The sequence below is a fragment of the Schistocerca cancellata genome, chromosome 6, assembly GCF_023864275.1.
Source record: "Schistocerca cancellata isolate TAMUIC-IGC-003103 chromosome 6, iqSchCanc2.1, whole genome shotgun sequence".
Taxonomy (NCBI): domain Eukaryota; kingdom Metazoa; phylum Arthropoda; class Insecta; order Orthoptera; family Acrididae; genus Schistocerca; species Schistocerca cancellata.
This window is the reverse complement of record NC_064631.1, coordinates 112,122,984-112,141,607: the sequence shown is the minus strand read 5'-3', so window position 1 is coordinate 112,141,607 and position 18,624 is coordinate 112,122,984. Positions and strand designations below refer to the sequence as shown.

Sequence of the window (18,624 nt, the reverse complement as noted above, 5' to 3'; positions counted from 1 at the left end):
AGGCTTTTTGTTGTTTGGGTGCAGAATTCTGCTTACTTCTTTCTTTGAGTAGCCATTTTTCTCAAAAGCGTGCTTCAGATGTTTTAATTCAGCGTCTAGATACTCCGGCATGCAAATCCGTCTGGCTCTGTCAATGAGACTTTTAATCACACCTCTCTTTTGTTGTGGATGGTGGTTAGAGTTTTTATGTAAGTATCTGTCTGTGTGCGTTATTTTTCTAAAAATCTGTTGTTTCAATCTTCCATCTGTCTGTCTCATAACTAAAACATCCAAAAACGGTATTTTGTTGTCATTTTCTCTCTCCATGGTAAACTGGATTCTTGGATTTATATTATTAAGGTAATCAAAAAATTCATCTAAGGCTTCTCTACCATGTGGCCAGACCACAAATGTATCGTCTACATACTGATACCAGCGAGATGGTTTCTTATCTGCTTTTTCCAAGGCTGACTGTTCGAATTTCTCCATGTAGAAATTAGCTACTGCAGGACCCAATGGGTTACCCATTGCTACGCCATTAAGTTGCTCATAAAATTCATTATTCCACTGGAACTGACTGGAAGTAAGACAATGTCTGAAAAGAGCAGTCAGATCTTCTGGAAAAATATCCGTTATAAAATCCATAACTTCGTTAACTGGAATCATAGTAAATAAAGATACTACATCCAAACTTACTAAAATATCTTTAGGAGTCGGAATTAAACATTCAATTTTCTCTATAAAATGACGTGAGTCCTTTATATATGAGTCAGTTTTTCCAATATAAGGTTGTAAATGAGTTGCTAGATATCTTGCTATTTCATACGTAGGAGAATTGATAGCACTAACAATCTGTCTCAGAGGAAGGTCCCTATTATGTACCTTGGGTAGGCCATAGAGTCTAGGACACACAGCTTCAGTCTTCAATAAAGCTCTTTTTTCTTCTTTTTGAATAGAAGTGGTAGATTTTATCAGATTATTTGTTTTCCGTAGTACGCTGGCTGTAGGATCTTTCTCAAGTTTTTTGTATTGGCCTGACGTTAAAAGATTCAAGAGTTTGCTTTGATAATCTTCTGTATTTAAAACGACAGTAGCATTCCCTTTATCAGCAGGAACAATCACTATGTCTTCATCTGCATTTAAATCTCTCAGAGCCTTTCTTTCGCCATTGGTTAAATTACTTTCCAGAGGTTTACTGCGGCATAATACTCTGGTAGTTTCGATCCGGATTGCATTTGCAGTTTCTATGCTTCTACATTTGCAATAATATCCTCAACAGGAACTTTCGGAGGTGTTATAGCGTAGTTTCCTCCTTTTAAGGTCAGGACAATACAAAAAACTTAAGAAAGATCCTACAGCCAGTGTACTACCGAAAACAAATAATCTGATAAAATCTACCACTTCTATTCAAAAAGAAGAAAAAAGAGCTTTATTGAAGACTGAAGCTATGTGTCCTAGACTCTATGGCCTACCCAAGGTACATAATAGGGACCTTCCTCTGAGACCGATTGTTAGTGCTATCAATTCTCCTACGTATGAAATAGCAAGATATCTAGCAACTCATTTACAACCATATATTGGAAAAACTGACTCATATATAAAGGACTCACGTCATTTTATAGAGAAAATTGAAGGTTTAATTCTGACTCCTGAAGATATTTTAGTAAGTTTTGATGTAGTATCTTTATTTACTATGATTCCAGTTAATGAAGTTATGGATTTTATAACTGATATTTTTCCAGAATATCTGACTGCTCTTTTCAGACACTGTCTTACTTCCAGTCAGTTCCAGTGGAATAATGAATTTTTTGAGCAACTTAATGGCGTAGCAATGGGTAACCCATTGGGTCCTGCAGTAGCTAATTTTTACATGGAGAAATTCGAACAGTCAGCCTTGGAAAAAGCAGATAAGAAACCATCTCGCTGGTATCGGTATGTAGACGATACATTTGTGGTCTGGCCACATGGTAGAGAAGCCTTAGACGAATTTTTTGATTACCTTAATAATATAAATCCAAGAATCCAGTTTACCATGGAGAGAGAAAATGACAAAATACTGTTTTTGGATGTTTTAATTATGAGACAGACAGATGGAAGATTGAAACAACAGATTTTTAGAAAAATAACGCACACAGACAGATACTTACATAAAAACTCTAACCACCATCCACAACAAAAGAGAGGTGTGATTAAAAGTCTCGTTGACAGAGCCAGACGGATTTGCACGCCGGAGTATCTAGACGCCGAATTAAAACATCTGAAGCACACTTTTGAGAAAAATGGCTACTCAAAGAAAGAAGTAAGCAGAATTCTGCACCCAAACAACAAAAAGCCTAAGGACAAGCCCGAAAAACGATGGAAGAATACAGTATCTGTCCCTTTTATAAACAAAGTAACGGATCAGATTGGAAAGATTTTATGTAAACATGATATTAGACCTGTTTTTAGACCAACGAAGAAAGTTTGTCATGTTCTCCGGTCTGTAAAAGATAAACGCGCTCCTCTATCAGCCAGTGACGTATATAAAATTCCGTGTACATGTGGTAAAGTTTATATTGGAACGACAAAAAGAAGCGTAAATACACGGTTAAAAGAACACAGAAGTCTTTGCCGATTAGGAAAAACAGATAAATCGGCTGTAGCAGAACACGCTTTTCAGTCAGGAAATCATCAAGTGAAGTTTTCCGAAACAAAAATTTTATCTACGATGACGAACTATTACCCACGGCTTTGTAGAGAAGCAATTGAAATATATAAACATAGGGATAATTTTAATCGGAAAGAAGAGACCATGAAACTAAGTGATATTTGGACAGTAGCACTACAGAATTGCTAGACAGTTTTATCCATGACAAGATTACGATTGATAGTAAAGTTTTATCTCTGACAAAGATTATCTCTGCATATCACGTGTAACTCTGGCCACGCCCACTTTCTACGATACATAAGTCGCTCTCAGACGTCCGACCCGTCAAGTTGGCAAGACTCACCGGAGGAGAAACACCCCTTTGAAGATGTCCAGCGCAGCTCTGGACAAAACGTTAGGAGCTGAAGAGTTTCATGGACCACGACCTTACATCCCGGAAGGTTTACCAGAAGATATGTCATCCGGTCGTGAAAGCCTTCATACTATAATCATAGTCCAGACAAGATGAAACCTGGGTCCAGTAAATCACAAAATGTGTCAATATACAATGCAGGGGTGATCAGTGGCCCAACTAGACCATTAATAGCGATGAGGAAGAGAGTGAGACAACACAGAGCCCTGCAGGACACCAGTCTCTTGGCCCCATGGGGAGCTGGGTGAAGAGCTGACTCTAAACTGGAACTACCAGTGGGATAAAAACTGATAAATAAAGATAACTAGGGGACTTCAAAATCCCCGGTCATACAGGCTGAGTAGAATATGAGGACATTAAGCAGTATCATATGCCTCATGCATATTGGCATTTAGAATAAGACTGTCGGATTGCTGTTTCCAACCTAATCAGGTGGTCAGTTGTGGATCATCCCTCCTCAAAACCACAGTTGTGACCCCATGATTCAAGAGCTCGGTATAATCTGCGGTCAACCGTCTTTTCAAGCAGCTTACAGAGTACATTGGTCAGGCTAATCAGCTGGTAACTATCTACATGTGTTGGTTTCTTGCCTGCTGTAAGTATTGGGGCAAATATGGTGTCTCACCATTGCAAGGGAAAGGCACCTTAGAGTCAAAGATACTAGAAGAGCCTGATGCCTTTGGGGAACATTCAGGTGCTGGCTCATTTGACTGAACTGAATCCAGGCCTGGGGCCGTGTTATTCGGTGAGGCTAGAGTCTCAAACGTTTCCAGTCAGTGAAGGGTTCATTACAGGATTCAGTTTGGTGGAGAGAGAAAGGTAAGGGGATGTCTTCAACTTGTGACTTCTGCAGTAGAGATGCAGCCCAGTAGGAAGAGAGTGCTGCTGCTGTCACAAAGTGTTCTGCAAGAACCACTGAATAGGTAGATTAGGGGAAAGAGATCATTTGATTGATAGCTGAAAAGGTACCATGCACAGCACTGAAGTGGGTAGGTGATGTATCACTTAAAAGAGGCACAGGTCATGGTCTGTGAGAAGCTGGTCAATTAGAAAGCCCTAACAGAAAAAGTAGTACTTCAGCTTATGGGGTGGTGTGCATTGAAGTCCCCAAGCAGGAGAAAGGGTGGGGGGAGAGGCTGGATTAATGTGGTCAAATTGACATAACTCTAGCAAGGTGCGAAGGGGAATCCATTTTGCCAACATCATCTGTATCAAACAAAGTACAGAACCCTCCAGATGCCCTTTCAGGACCAGCACAGTTCTGAAAGAATGCATTAGAACCAGAGAGCATTGGACAATGGCCATCTGTAAAGTGTGTTGCTTGGAGAGAAATGCAAATTGTAGAAGAATCACCCTAATATTACCCACTCCAAATGTGGACTCTCCCCGCGAGCACCACCTAGCCACAGCAACCTGACCAGTACAACAATGAAACATTGCCAGGATTACCCATGCCCCAGTCATGATGGACACATACTGCTTGACTTGTATGGGTAGTTCCCAGTTCAAGCACCAACAGTGCAATCCCAGTGTGGTCAAGGAGCTACCCCCAAGCAGATACTTGACCCCCCTCCCCGTCCCCAACAGAATGGTACCAAGCTGGCTTTTGGGCATAGTACCTCTAAATGAGAAGAAGGGTACTAAGAAAGAAAGGCACAAAAAAAGTGGAATATATGACGAAATGGGTTACCTTCCCTGCACAATCTGCACTTCTGGAAAATTATTTTGAAAACAAATGGCAAGTCAGTCCCAACAAGGTGACCATATAATTAATGAAAATTTGTAGAACATTGGAAGGAAAAAAACCTAGTGTTGAAAATCACAATTCAGATCTAGCATGAAAACCATCCAATGGAAAAGTCGAGATGAAAAAGAATAGTAGGATATACTTGCAGCTCAGAAAGGGAATTAGTGCTGCTGCAAGGGCTGGTACTCACAAAAAGAGATTTGGGCCACCCGAGAGGGGGGAGGACAACTTCTGCACAGCACTTTATGCGAGCATGACAACCAACAAGTTGTTCACCCAAATGAGTGGCCATCACCTAACTATGCCAAAGAACATAGTTGACCACCAAGTGGCAGAACATGATGCTGGCCACAATTTGCTCAATTTCAATAGCTGCTTCACACAACCTGTGTCATCTGACTCCTTTGCCGAAGACCAACTTCTCTGAATTACATAGTGGCGAATTATCCTTGCAACAAATCCTTTTCATCTCAATCATTTTGGCAGTCTCCACTAGACTTTATCCCAAACCCACTTACAGCCTTACCCAAGACCCTAACTTAACTGCTGCTGCATTGTCAACCCCTCTCTGCAGTTTCTGTTCCATGTTCCACTGCCCCCCACCCCCTTCCCAAATCCACATTACTGTGCACTGCACCCAACTGCCACAGTGCCACAAGAACAAGCTTACTGGCCCCACAGTCCTGTCCCATGCACCTGCCATCTGTTATATACTGCTACCATTCTTCCTCAACCCTCCTCACCTTTTCCCCCCCTTTGCCTGCTTCGCCCTACTCCACCCCTCAACACAGTCAAAACCCAGTGAAGCTGCAGTACTGGCAGTTAGATCAGGAGAGAGATTCATCTGAAAGCTTAGCAAAATTCTCAGTCTTGTTTATGTGCCTATTGAAAACTATCCCTCAACTATATGGTGAATCATTACTTTTACTCTTTCATTATTTTTCATCAAAACACACACACACACACACACACACACACACACACACACAATACAATCAACTACCTTATGTCATGCCTTGAAATGAGACTGACTACACAAATATTTTCAATATTCCAAAATAAAATCCCACCAGCCTCTATGATGTTACCTGTTATGACCTACCCTACAATACTCCTAGTCACCTGTCATCATTTAACACATTTACACTCTTATTCCTACAGCCTGCAGAGTTACAAGTGGATGAGAGAGAGCGAGAGTGAGAGCAAGAGAGAGGGTCAAACCTCCTAGATAGCCAACTTTACTTCCAACTCCTGCCACAGCATGACAGTCCTCTACAACTGACAAGTTCAATCAAGTGTTTTACATTGGAGTGATTTTACACTGCCTTAAATGTGTATTAAAAATTATGAACAGAGCAAATGACACTCAGATATAAGTCAAGAGACACAAACGAAGTGTAGAAACAGTTGAAACTGACATTGCTTCAAACTATTTCCCCAGACTTTTTATGTACTAATCAATGGTCCAGATATATTACAGTGTCAATTTTTCCATTCAAAATATGGAGTTAAATTTACTTTCAATTTACCTGATCTTGTGCATGGGGATCAACACAGGCACCAGTTTCAACAGTGCTTATGAGATCATCTGCTGCTTGTTTCCCTACTTGTTCTGGTCGCACATCTCTCTTTCCCAAGCCTGATGCTCCCAAAATGCAACCTGTAGTCGTTTCTGCAACTATACTGTACAGAGAGGGGTAAGACTGAGCATAAATGAAACCACAGTAGTATATAAATACAGGGTTATTACAAATGATTGAAGCGATTTCACAGCTCTACAATAACTTTATTATTTGAGATATTTTCACAATGCTTTGCACACACATATAAAAACTCAAAAAGTTTTTTTAGGCATTCACAAGTGTTCGATATGTGCCCCTTTAGTGATTCGGCAGACATCAAACCGATAATCAAGTTCCTCCCACACTTGGTGCAGCATGTCCCCATCAATGAGTTCGAAAGCACCGTTGATGCGAGCTCGCAGTTCTGGCACGTTTCTTGGTAGAGGAGGTTTAAACACTGAATCTTTCACATAACCCCACAGAAAGAAATCACATGGGGTTAAGTCGGGAGAGCGTGGAGGCCATGACATGAATTGCTGATCATGATCTCCCCCAAGACCGATCCATCGGTTTTCCAATCTCCTGTTTAAGAAATGCCGAACATCATGATGGAAGTGCGGTGGAGCACCATCCTGTTGAAAGATGAAGTCGGCGCTGTCGGTCTCCAGTTGTGGCATGAGCCAATTTTCCAGCATGTTCAGATACACGTGTCCTGTAACGTTTTTTTCGCAGAAGAAAAAGGGACCGTAAACTTTAAACCGTGAGATTGCACAAAACACGTTAACTTTTGATGAATTGCTAATTTGCTGCACGAATGCATGAGGATTCTCTTCCGCCCAGTTTCGCACATTGTGTCTGTTCACTTCACCATTAAGAAAAAATGTTGCTTCATCACTGAAAACAAGTTTCGCACTGAACGCATCCTCTTCCATGAGCTGTTGCAACCGCGCCGAAAATTTAAAGCGTTTGACTTTGTCATCGGGTGTCAGGGCTTGAAGCAATTGTAAACGGTAAGGCTTCTGCTTTAGCCTTTTCCGTAAGATTTTCCAAACCGTCAGCTGTGGTACGTTTAGCTCCCTGCTTGCTTTATTCGTCTACTTCCGCAGGCTACGCGTGAAACTTGCCCGCACGCGTTCAACTGTTTCTTCGCTCACTGCAGGCCGACCCGTTGACTTCCCCTTACAGGGGCATCCAGAAGCTTTAAACTGCGCATACCATCGCCGAATGGAGTTAGCAGTTGGTGGATCTTTGTTGAACTTCATCCTGAAGTGTCGTTGCACTGTTATGACTGACAGATGTGAGTGCATTTCATTTCAAGCACGACATACGCTTTCTTGGCTCCTGTCGCCATTTTGTCTCACTGCGCTCTCGAGCGCTCTGGCGGCAGAAACCTGAAGTACGGCTTCAGCCGAACAAAACTTTATGATTTTTCTACGTATCTGTAATGTGTTGTGATCATATGTCAATGAATGGAGCTACAGTGAATTTATGAAATCGCTTCAATCATTTGTAATAGCCCTGTATAAGTCATTTGCTAGCTTAGTAATGTAATATATTCACGTAACATTATGAAAATGTAACAATACCAGATACATACTTGATCCCTGAACCATTTCCAACTGCATCTTCTTCCCTCTCTTTATAAGCCTCAATGTTTATTTCCACTCCTTTGAACGCACGCTGCAAGGCAACTGTTGCACTGTCTGCCATCACACTGGCCAACTGCAAGGAAAGAAAAATATGTTACTTAAATACATTTCAAAACTGTCCCAAAAATGTCCAAAAAATATAAAAACCCGACTATTTTTTAAAACACACTTGTTCACATCATTTCAATAAAAATTGCACAAAGGAGCTATCCAACATATTAAATAGCTAAGGTCTCTGTAACACAGGGAAAGTTCAGTAAGCACGATGAGTGAGCCAAAGTATTCATGGGAAAATTTTCTACAACATTCTCACAGAAAAGAAATCTTTCCACATTATGAGAAAGTAGAGTTATCAGTAGAGCCTGGATTTACGTATTAACATATTCTGTTCCTTCAGACTTAGTTATAAGAAAAAAGAGAATGTCAACCTGTTACACTGAAAGGACCTTGTTTAAAGAGTTAATTATATATTCTGTGGTACTCATAATATGTATTTCACACTATACTATAAAATTTACATATTTTAATATTATTGCATAATTATTATACATTTTTGTAAGTCCCATACGTTTCCCTTATATATCAAGACAGGGAAAAAAAAGATGAAGTTTTGTTACTGCGTTTCTCATACTGTTATCAGTCCCATTACAATCAAAGCTAAATTGCACAAGTTTGATACCAACAACGACAACTCATTTTAAATGCTGTCCTTTCTTGTTCTCAAATACATCAAATTGATTAGTAGTCAGTCGCATTTAAGTTAATCGTGGCCATGTACGCCTCTTCATTGCCACGAAAGCTGCAAACACGGATTTCTATTGATAGTGCTTTAATCACTGATGGTAAAATAGTTCTCTGCCAAATTTGTGATAAACATACAGGGTGTATGATGAAATCTTAAACTGAAAAACATTTACATATTATGAATGAACAAATGATTGCTTCAAAGAAATAGGTTCTATTTACACAGCTGCAGGAACAGCCTGCATAATCTAACAATGAATGTTGCAAAGAAATGTGTATTACACTGGTTCCAGGGAACATACCTTGGAACAAACTACGGGTACTGGAATTTAAACATTTCTTACAGAAATACTGCAACAGTAACATCCCAAATGGGCAGAGTATCAGAAAGAATTACCTGCATTCTTGCTACGTTGACATATTAGGAAAAAAATCAGGGCTGACACTGGCAAATCAGCTCTCAGGATTTCTGTTGGTAGGATGACAGATGCAGTAGGCTGTTTCACTGCTAATCTATGTGTGTTCAATTTGGACTCTTTATGAGGCTTCACCTAAACCCAATTTAATTTATTGTGCACCTTTGGAGGCAACATACAGGTCAACAGTTGCTAGATTCATTAATGATGAACTGAAGGTACTATGGCCAGATGGTGTTAAAAAGAAGACCATCCTACTGATGTACACAGATGAAGTTCCATACATGTTGCTCGCAGGGAAATCACTCAGTGTATTTTATCAAACCTTAGTGCATGTTACATGTACAGCTCACACACTGTAACAAGTGGCAGAGACAGTTAGGCATCAATTCTCATACACTGATATAAGCAAGAAAGGTGGTTTCCTTTAAATGTCCTTACACCACATACAATGTCAAACTGATGTACTTCTGCTTCTAGAGCCAGTGACAACAAGGTGGTCAACATGGATACAAGCTGTGATTTTTTACAGTAAGCACTTCGAAGCTTTGAAGTCAGTGTCGGAAAACTTTTCTGCTGATCCTGCAGTCTCTCTGAGTAAATCCTTGTCAGCATTCAACAGTTCTAAAGTGCTCAGTTCAGTTTCATACATTCGAAGTCACTTCAGCTGGCTTCCCAACAGTATCAAAAAACTGGAGACTTGAAGTATGCCTCTCCAAGAGGCTGTGGGAATGGTGGAAGATGCAGTTCAGAAAGTCAGTGTTGTACCGAGTGAAGTAGGTGGTGTAGTTTCCAGTAAACTGCAGTCTGTGTTCAACAAGAACCCTGGATTCTCAAAATTTCGTTACTTTATCTAGCTTATTTAATGGTGTTATTTTAGAACACCCTGAGAACATTGTTTGTAGCACAGTCCCTCTGTATAAATACGCACCATTGAATTATCAATTTGAGTGTTCTTTCTCTATTTATGAAAACATACTGTCAGGAGACTGCACGGCTACAAAACATTTGGAAAATTATATTATAATTAATTGAGCATCCTGTTCCTTTGTGACTTAAAAAACTTGAATAGGAACACTTTTACATAAATACTCTGTAGCAGAAGTTAATTTTTTAGGAACTAACTACCTGTTAACTTATATTTTCTAACAAAAAAAATTAAATTTTGTATTTTACATATAATTGCTTCATTACATATTTATGGACATACAGTATTTCACAAATTTTGTTTATACATTGTGTACACATTTCTTAATTTGATATTACATAAAATCTGGGCTCTAGTTATCAGCAATGTCATTACAAAATTGTGGCTGACTGCTTTCATATTCCAGGGCATTCCTTCCCATCAGCCTGTGCCTCACAGTGAGAATTTGGTGCATTACAAATGCTGTGATATTTCTCAATTTAAAATAAATAAAGGTCAAGTTTACCCACCCGTTCAGAATTAGAAGACTTACTGATACAGTTACATCTATGGTTGTATACACAGATGAGCCTGAAGTACAATAACTTTTTTTCCAAGAAAAAACTGCTCCAAAATGTTAATTTTGGCCAATTTTCACTACTTAGCTACTTCAGTGTTTCTCCAATCACTTCTGAAACCCCTGAAGGATGCATCTTTACAAATACTAAGTTTTTTTAAGATTTCAGTTGATTTCATGAAGTGATGTGTTCATGATCTCTGTCTGAGACAGTTCCATGTTTTAAAAATTTGATAATTAGTGAAATGACCAAAGAAGCCTCAAATGATATAAACTGATTAATGACGATTCAATTTATCGACATAAACAGTTTCTTTTTTTTTTGTGGTTTTAGGGCGCAAAACTGCTTTGGTCATTAGCGCCCGGTCCGTGACTTAAGAAACAGTAAAAAATCTAAAATAGAAACCAGCAGCAGTGGGAACGAAAGTCATAAAAGTGGAGAAACTAAAATCAGAAGGAAGGCTTAAAAATCCACTACAGAAAGGGGTTGGGTATCCCAAAAAAAAAAAAAAAAAAAAAAATCAAATGACTGACGTCATTTCACTGGCACGAATGAACTCTAGAACGCGATCGGCCGATCGCGTGTCATCTGCTAAAATTGACGATATATCAGGCGACAGCTGTAAACAGGCGCATAACGGATTAAAATAGGGGCACTCAATTAAAAGGTGTCTTACTGTCCACAGCTGAGAGCAGTGGGGACAGAGTGGGGTAGGATCGCCGCTTAAAAGATGTCGATGGCTAAAAAGGCAGTGCCTTATCCGGAGTCTAGTTAAAATCACCTCCTCCCGACGACGCGCTCGGGAGGAAGAGGTCCAAGCACAAGGAAGAGTTTTTACGTCCCGCAATTTATTTTGGGGAAGTGTCGACCAGTGCGCGTGCCATAAATGAACAACACGACGACATAAAACGCTCCGTAGATCGGCGACGGGAATCGATTGAATAGCTGGCCGAAGAAGAGAGACTGCAGCCTTGGCTGCAATATCGGCCGCCTCATTTCCGTAGATACCAACGTGTCCCGGGAGCCAGAGGAACGCCACCGAGACGCCCCCCAGGTGGAGCAAGCGCAGACAGTCCTGAATCCGGTGGACCAGAGGGTGCACAGGGTAAAGAGCTTGGAGACTGAGAAGAGAGCTGAGAGAATCTGAGCAGATAACGTACTGTATCCGCTGATGGCGGCGGATGTAGTGGACAGCTTGGAGAACAGCGTAAAGCTCCGCAGTATAGACCGAACTCTGGTCGGGAAGCCGAAAGTGATTTGGGGTGTCGCCAACAACATAGGCACTTCCCACACCTAACGATGTTTTCGAGCCATCGGTGTAAATAAATGTGGCGTCCGTCATTTGTGCATAGAGCAGCAAATGCCCGACGATAAACAAGTGAAGGGGTACCATCCTTGGGAAATCGACAAAGGTCACGGAGCAGGCAGATCCGGGGACGGAGCCAAGGCGGTGCTGTACCCCAAGTTGTCAAGAAGATTTTTGGAAAGCGGAAGGAAAGAGAATGGAGCAGTTGACGGAAACGGACTCCCGGTGGTAGTAGGGAGGAGGGGCGGCCTGCATACCCTACATCAAAGGAGGCGTCGAAAAATATGTCATGGGCTGGATTAGCAGGCGTGGAAGACAGATGGCTGGCATAACGACTCAGAAGGACTGCTCGCCGATTGGACAGCGGAGGTTCAGCAGTCTCAGCATAAAGGCTTTCCACAGGGCTGGTGTAAAAAGCTCCAGACACTAAACGTAATCCACGGTGGTGGATAGAGTTGAGACGCCGAAGAATAGACGGCCGAGCAGACTAGTAGACTATGCTTCCATAGTCCAATTTCGAGCGCACTAAGGCGCGATAGAGGCGGAGAAGGACCACTCGGTCCACTCCCCACGAGGTACCATTCAGGACACGGAGGGTGTTGAGGGATCGCAGACAGCGAGCCGAAAGATACGAAATGTGGGAAAACCAGCATAGTTTCCTGTCAAACATAAGACCCAAGAATTTAGCGACGTCTGAAAACGGAAGGTTGACAGGTCCTAGATGTAAGGAGGGTGGAAGAAACTCCTTACGTCGCCAAAAATTAACACAAACGGTCTTACTGGGAGAGAAACGGAAGCCAGTTTCGATGCTCCAAGAGTGGAGGCGATCGAGACATCCTTGAAGACGCCGTTCAAGAAGGCTGGTCTGTTGAGAGCTGTAGTAGATCGCAAAATCGTCCACAAAGAGGGAGCCCGAGACATCAGGAAGGAGACAATCCATAATTGGATTGATGGCAATGGCAAACAGTACAACACTCAGCACGGAGCCCTGAGGTACCCCGTTTTCTTGGGAGAAAGTACGGGAGAGAGTAGTGTTCACCTGCACCCTAAATGTGCGCTCTGCCATAAATTCGCGAAGAAAAAGGGGCAGCCGACCTCGAAAGCCCCAAGAGAACAGTGTGCGGAGGATGCCCGTTCTCCAACAGGTATCGTATTCTCTCTCCAGATCAAAAAATATTGCTACTGTTTGGCGTTTCCGGAGAAAATTGTTCATGATATAAGTGGAGAGAGCAACAAGATGGTCAACGGCAGAATGATGCTTTCAGAATCCGCATTGGGCAGGTGTTAAAACACTGCGGGACTCCAGCCACCACGCTAGACGGTAATTCACCATACGCTCCAAAACCTTACAGACACTACTCTTGAGAGAAATGGGGCGATAGCTAGAGGGGAGATGTTTGTCCTTTCCAGGTTTCGGAACGGGAACTACGATAGCTTCCCGCCATCGTCTGGGAAAAGTACGGTCGGTCCAAATTCGATTATAAAGGCGAAGGAGGTAATGCAGACTATGGGTTGATAAATGCAGCAACATCTGGACGTGGATATCATCCGGTCCTGGGGCGGAGGAGCGAGAAGAAGAGAGTGCATGTTGGAGTTCCCGCATGGAGAAAACAGTATTATAGCTTTCGCGATTTTGAGAGGAGAAAGCAAGAGGTCGCACTTCCGCTGCACGTTTCTTCGGGAGAAACGCTGGCGGGTAATTGGAAGAGCTCGAAATCTCAGCAAAGTGCTGACCCAATGAGTTAGAAATTGCGACGGGGTCCACTAATGTATCATGCGCAACAGTGAGCCCAGAGACGGGGGAGAAACTAGGCGCGCCTGAGAACCGTCGAAGCCGACTCCAAACTTCCGAGGAGGGAGTGAAGGTGTTAAATGAGCTAATAAAGAATTTCCAGCTTGCCTTCTTGCTATCGCGGATGACGCGACGGCATCGCGCACGGAGCTGCTTATAGCGGATACAATTGGCCAAAGTAGGATGGTGACGAAAAATGCGAAGAGCACGTCGCCGCTCACGTATTGCGTCACGGCATGCCTCGTTCCACCAAGGAACTGGGGGGCGCCGGGGCAATTCGGAGGTGCGTGGTATTGAACGTTCCGCAGCTGTAAGAATAACGTCGGTAATATGTGTGACCTCATCGTCGACGCTGGGAAAGCGACGGTCATCGAATGTCGCTAGAGACGAAAAAAGTGTCCAATCGGTTTGGGCAAACTTCCAGCGTCGCGGGCGCATATATGGCAGTTGAGGCTGCAGTCTAAGGACACATGGAAAGTGGTCACTCGAGTGTGTATCATCAAGGGCGAACCATTCGAAGCGCCGAGCTAGCGGAATAGTACCGACCGCAAGGTCCAAATAAGATAAATTTGTCGTGGAGGCAGACAAAAATGTGGGGACCCCAGTGTTGAGGCAAACTAGATCCACTTGGTGGAAGACGTCTAGCAATAGTGAGCCACGTGGACAAGGATGTGGAGATCCCCAAAGCGGGTGGTGGGCATTGAAGTCCCCAACCAGCAAATAGGGGGGTGGAAGCTGACCAAGAAGATGAAGGAGATCAGCTCGTGCCATTGGTGTGGACGATGGAATGTATACAGTACAAAGAGAGAACATGTATCCATAGAGGGAAAGGCGGACGGCGACAGCTTGGAAGGAACTGTTTAAGGGGATTGGGTGATAATGGAGAGTATCATGGAGAAGAATCATGAGTCCTCCATGGGCGGAAGTGCCCTCAACAGAGGGGAGGTCATATCGGACGGACTGAAAATGAGGGAGAACAAAGCGGTCATGGGGACGCAGCTTTGTTTCCTGAAGACAGAAGATGACCGGTGAGTAGGATCGGAAGAGGATCGACAATTCATCCCGATTGGCTCGAATGCCTGCCGCGGATATTCCAGTGGATAATGGACATAGGGTGAACAGAAAATGAAGGAATGTGACCAAGGGTGCTGTCAACTCAACGGCTGCTCAGAGCTTGCGACCGACAGCATGGAGTGGCATTCAGCCGTAGGCAGAAGATCCGGTTGACCGGCCACCAGCAGTGTGCCTCGGCGACACAGAAGACGGCTGAGGGCGATTTCCGCCAGGTGGTGCTGTAGATGGGACACGCCTTGGCGGAGAAGGAGAGGAACTGGGTTTCTTTGTAGCCTTCTTGGAAGTATGATGTTTAGATGAAGGAGGAACCGATGGTTGTGAAGTTGCGGAACGTAAAAACTCTTCACGAGTATGCTCTTTTTTCGAAGACTTGGTGTCTGACTTTTGGGCTCGAGATTTAGCAGAACCCGATGAAGGGTGAACCATAGAGTGGGCAGGCGAAAGTGGTGAGGTTGAACGGGCGATCTTTGCGCTGGCCGATCTGACGACCGTGGCACTAAAGGTGAGGTCGCAAGTCTGCGTGGCCGCCTCCTTTGTTGGCCGAGGAGAAGCAAGGACAGTGCTGTATTTTCCTGCCTGAGGCACGGTGGGCTGTCGACAGGCGAATAATTTTCGAGCAGCAAAGGTCGACACCTTTTCCTTCACTCTTATTTCCTGGATGAGCTTTTCGTCCTTAAAAACGGGGCAATCTCGAGAGGAAGCAGCGTGGTCACCCATACAGTTGAGCAAGGGGATGGAGGTGGACAAGCACCCTCATGGGCATCCTTGCCACACGTAACACATTTGGCCGGATTGGAACAGGACTGGCTGGTGTGATTGAACCGCTGACATCGATAGCAACGCGTAGGGTTTGGGACGTAAGGGCGAACGGAAATTATCTCATAGCTCGCTTTGATTTTCGATGGGAGTTGAACTTTGTCAAACATCAAGAAGACAGTGCGGGTTGGAATGATGTTAGTGTCAACCCTTTTCATAACTCTGTGAACAGCCGTTACGCCCTGGTCAGACAGGTAGTGCTGAATTTCTTCGTCAGACAATCCATCGAGGGATCGTGTATAAACGACTCCACGCGAGTAATTTAAGGTACGGTGCGGTTCCACCTGGACAGGGAAGGTGTGGAGCAGAGAAGTACGCAGCAATTTTTGTGCCTGGAGGGCACTGTGTGTTTCTAACAACAGGGTGCCATTCCCTAATCTGGAACAAGACTTTACAGGACCTGCAATTGCGTCGACAACTTTTTGAATAATGAAAGGGTTGACCGTGGAGAAGTCGTGACCTTTGTCAGACCGAGAAACAACAAGGAACTGTGGCAACGATGGAAGAACCGTCTGTGGCTGAGACTCAGTATACTTACGTTTGTGAGCAGACATAGTGGAAGGTGAGGAAACCATTGCGGAAGAATCCCCCATGATTACCGGCGTCTCCGATGGCGCGCTCCTTCCTTGTGGGGGCCCTCACTGAGGGCACACCCGCCTCAGGTGATTGTTCACACCTCAGGTCACACCTCCCGACAAACGGACGGAGGGACCAATCGGCACTTTCGGAAGGTATCAGCTCGGGTAATCACCCCTCCCTGGGCCTGGCCGTTACCAGGGGGTACGTACGTGTCCTACCTGTCTACCCGGGGCGGGGAATTACGCGTTACCCCGTCACCGGCTACGCATGGAAGTGCGTGGGTCGGCCTTCAGACACGCACAGGGAGGAAAAAGAGAAAGGGAAAGGAAAGAAGAGGGGTCTCAAACGCCGCAGCGGAGAAAAGGGCAAAGAGAAGAGGAAAGGAAAAGAAAAGGACAGAGGAAGGACGAAGACTTGCAAGTGTAGAAAGCAAGGCAGTTGGAACAGTTTCAAGCGTCCGTCTCCGGACGTAGGCACAAACCATACTCCCAGATGGGGAGAAAGGGAAGCAGAGAGCCAGAGGTGAGGGGAGGAGGGACGAATATGCGGGATGGGGAAGGATGCGGAAAGGGAAGGTATGCAGCCCGGAAAGGAAGGAAGGCCACATTAGCTCGGGGTCCCGTGCTCGCTACGCACGTATCCACAAAAGAGTTGTGGACCCCCTGGGGGGGTCAGTTTTGATCTGTCACCACCTAGATGACACTCATAATCTGGAACCTCCAGATAATGCTCTCCATATGTTTATAGTTATGTCAGCCACCACACAGGGCACTGATACATAGAATGTAGTACTAGAGCACAAATGGACATCAATACATCAGTTGCAGATGAATGCAAATGCACCTCAAACACACTGCCAACTGCAGCTGCTGACAGTTTCTGTTCCAGTTCAATAGAAACTGTTGCCTACAGTTCCAGCTAACACGTATCAGCAGCCACCATCATCACAGATCACTGCTATTAATGACTGATCATCAAAAATTAAATGCCAAGTGTTTATGTGATATTCAATTCATAGACAGAAGCCAAATGTTAAATACAGCAGTCCTGATTGAACTACTTTAGATTAGATAGTTCTCTTTCAATCTGTTAGGTCACACTAGCATTTAGGGCTTTAACCACAGAGCCACACACCATAAATCACTAAAAGCTGAGTACTCTGAATAAATTCTTTTATTAAATGTTTCCTTTTGTGTTGCTTGTATTACTTGTTTTAGATATAATGCCCTGTGATGACATATGTTGCCAGTGCCTTGTACAGTAACAAAATGCCTGTGGTACAGGGTTCGCTTCCTGCTAACTTGAATGTTGCAGCTAGGATCTATTTTGGTGAATACAACAATGAGGTGGAGGTGTTTGGTTTGTGGGGCGCTCAACTGAGCGGTGATCAGTACAATCCAATCTTTTACACAGTCCAAGCGAGCCATTGTCACGAATGATGATAATGAAATGAGCATACAACAATAAAAACATATGTGCATGTAAAAGTAGGAATGATCCATTAACTGTAAATAACAACTGTATACACTGTAAAATATCACCTGTTTATTATGCTGTAATCCGTTCTATATATTCATCAAACTTCACAGTACACTACGTTAATGCCAGTGTAAAACCAAAACATTGAAGGCTCATATCTAATTATACACTACGTATCCATCAGTATGTCAAATTATTGAATGAGTGAATAACTGATTCATTCAACCATGCAAGTAATTTATTACATCAGAGTAAACATACATATTCACCATATGAACTAATCTAAAAAAACATAATACTATGTTTTTAACGACGCAGTTTTCCTATCATTCCAATTCATAGATACACTAGGTATTTTGGAGCTAATTAAAGATCATGTGCTCATCAATGCAGTGACACTGGAAAAATTTACCTTGATTGGCAATGTTCCTGCTACAAACGCCCAACCCCAAATTCTTAGGATCTTTCCACCATCTATCATTTTGATTGGTTTTAGTTGTCTTACAGGATTCACCCTGATATGCACTTCGCCACCACCACGTGGGAAGTATCCCCTGTAATGAATGCAAAGACATGTGAAAAATAGCTTGATATAAGTAACTTAAAAGTGCTGTTGGGGAGGGGGGAACATTAAGTACGTGTGTGCGTGCCTGCATGCATACGATATTCAGTTTAATGTAGTACTAACAGGGCAACAAAATGTTAAGAATAAGCAATACTCCAAGAGTGACTGAGCAGTGCCACTGTATAGTAATCTTATGCAGACAGTGAGGCTCCAGTGCACAAGATACTTGGCACACTGTGAATGGAAGTGCCATACGACACTAAAGCAGGCTGGTTTTTAATCCCAAAGCATAGCAGAATGCAGCAGATAATATTGTGTAAGAGACTGTTCCGTTTAAGTACCTTTCATGTTGCCCCCACTGCACTGTCGAAT

The 18,624-nt window shown here is 43.3% G+C and overlaps 1 protein-coding gene across 1 annotated transcript in view; it reads right to left on the bottom strand.

The window, feature by feature from the left end:
- The window catches only part of LOC126191421 (RNA 3'-terminal phosphate cyclase), an 89,752-nt gene that overhangs the window by 15,483 nt on the left and 55,645 nt on the right, over positions 1-18,624 (bottom strand). Inside the window, exons 6-8 of the mRNA XM_049932292.1 lie at positions 18,100-18,241; positions 7,945-8,069; positions 6,315-6,468 (exon numbers count right to left, since the gene is read on the bottom strand). Of these exons, the coding sequence (XP_049788249.1) occupies positions 6,315-6,468; positions 7,945-8,069; positions 18,100-18,241 (421 nt within the window). The remainder of the gene's footprint in view (positions 1-6,314; positions 6,469-7,944; positions 8,070-18,099; positions 18,242-18,624) is intronic.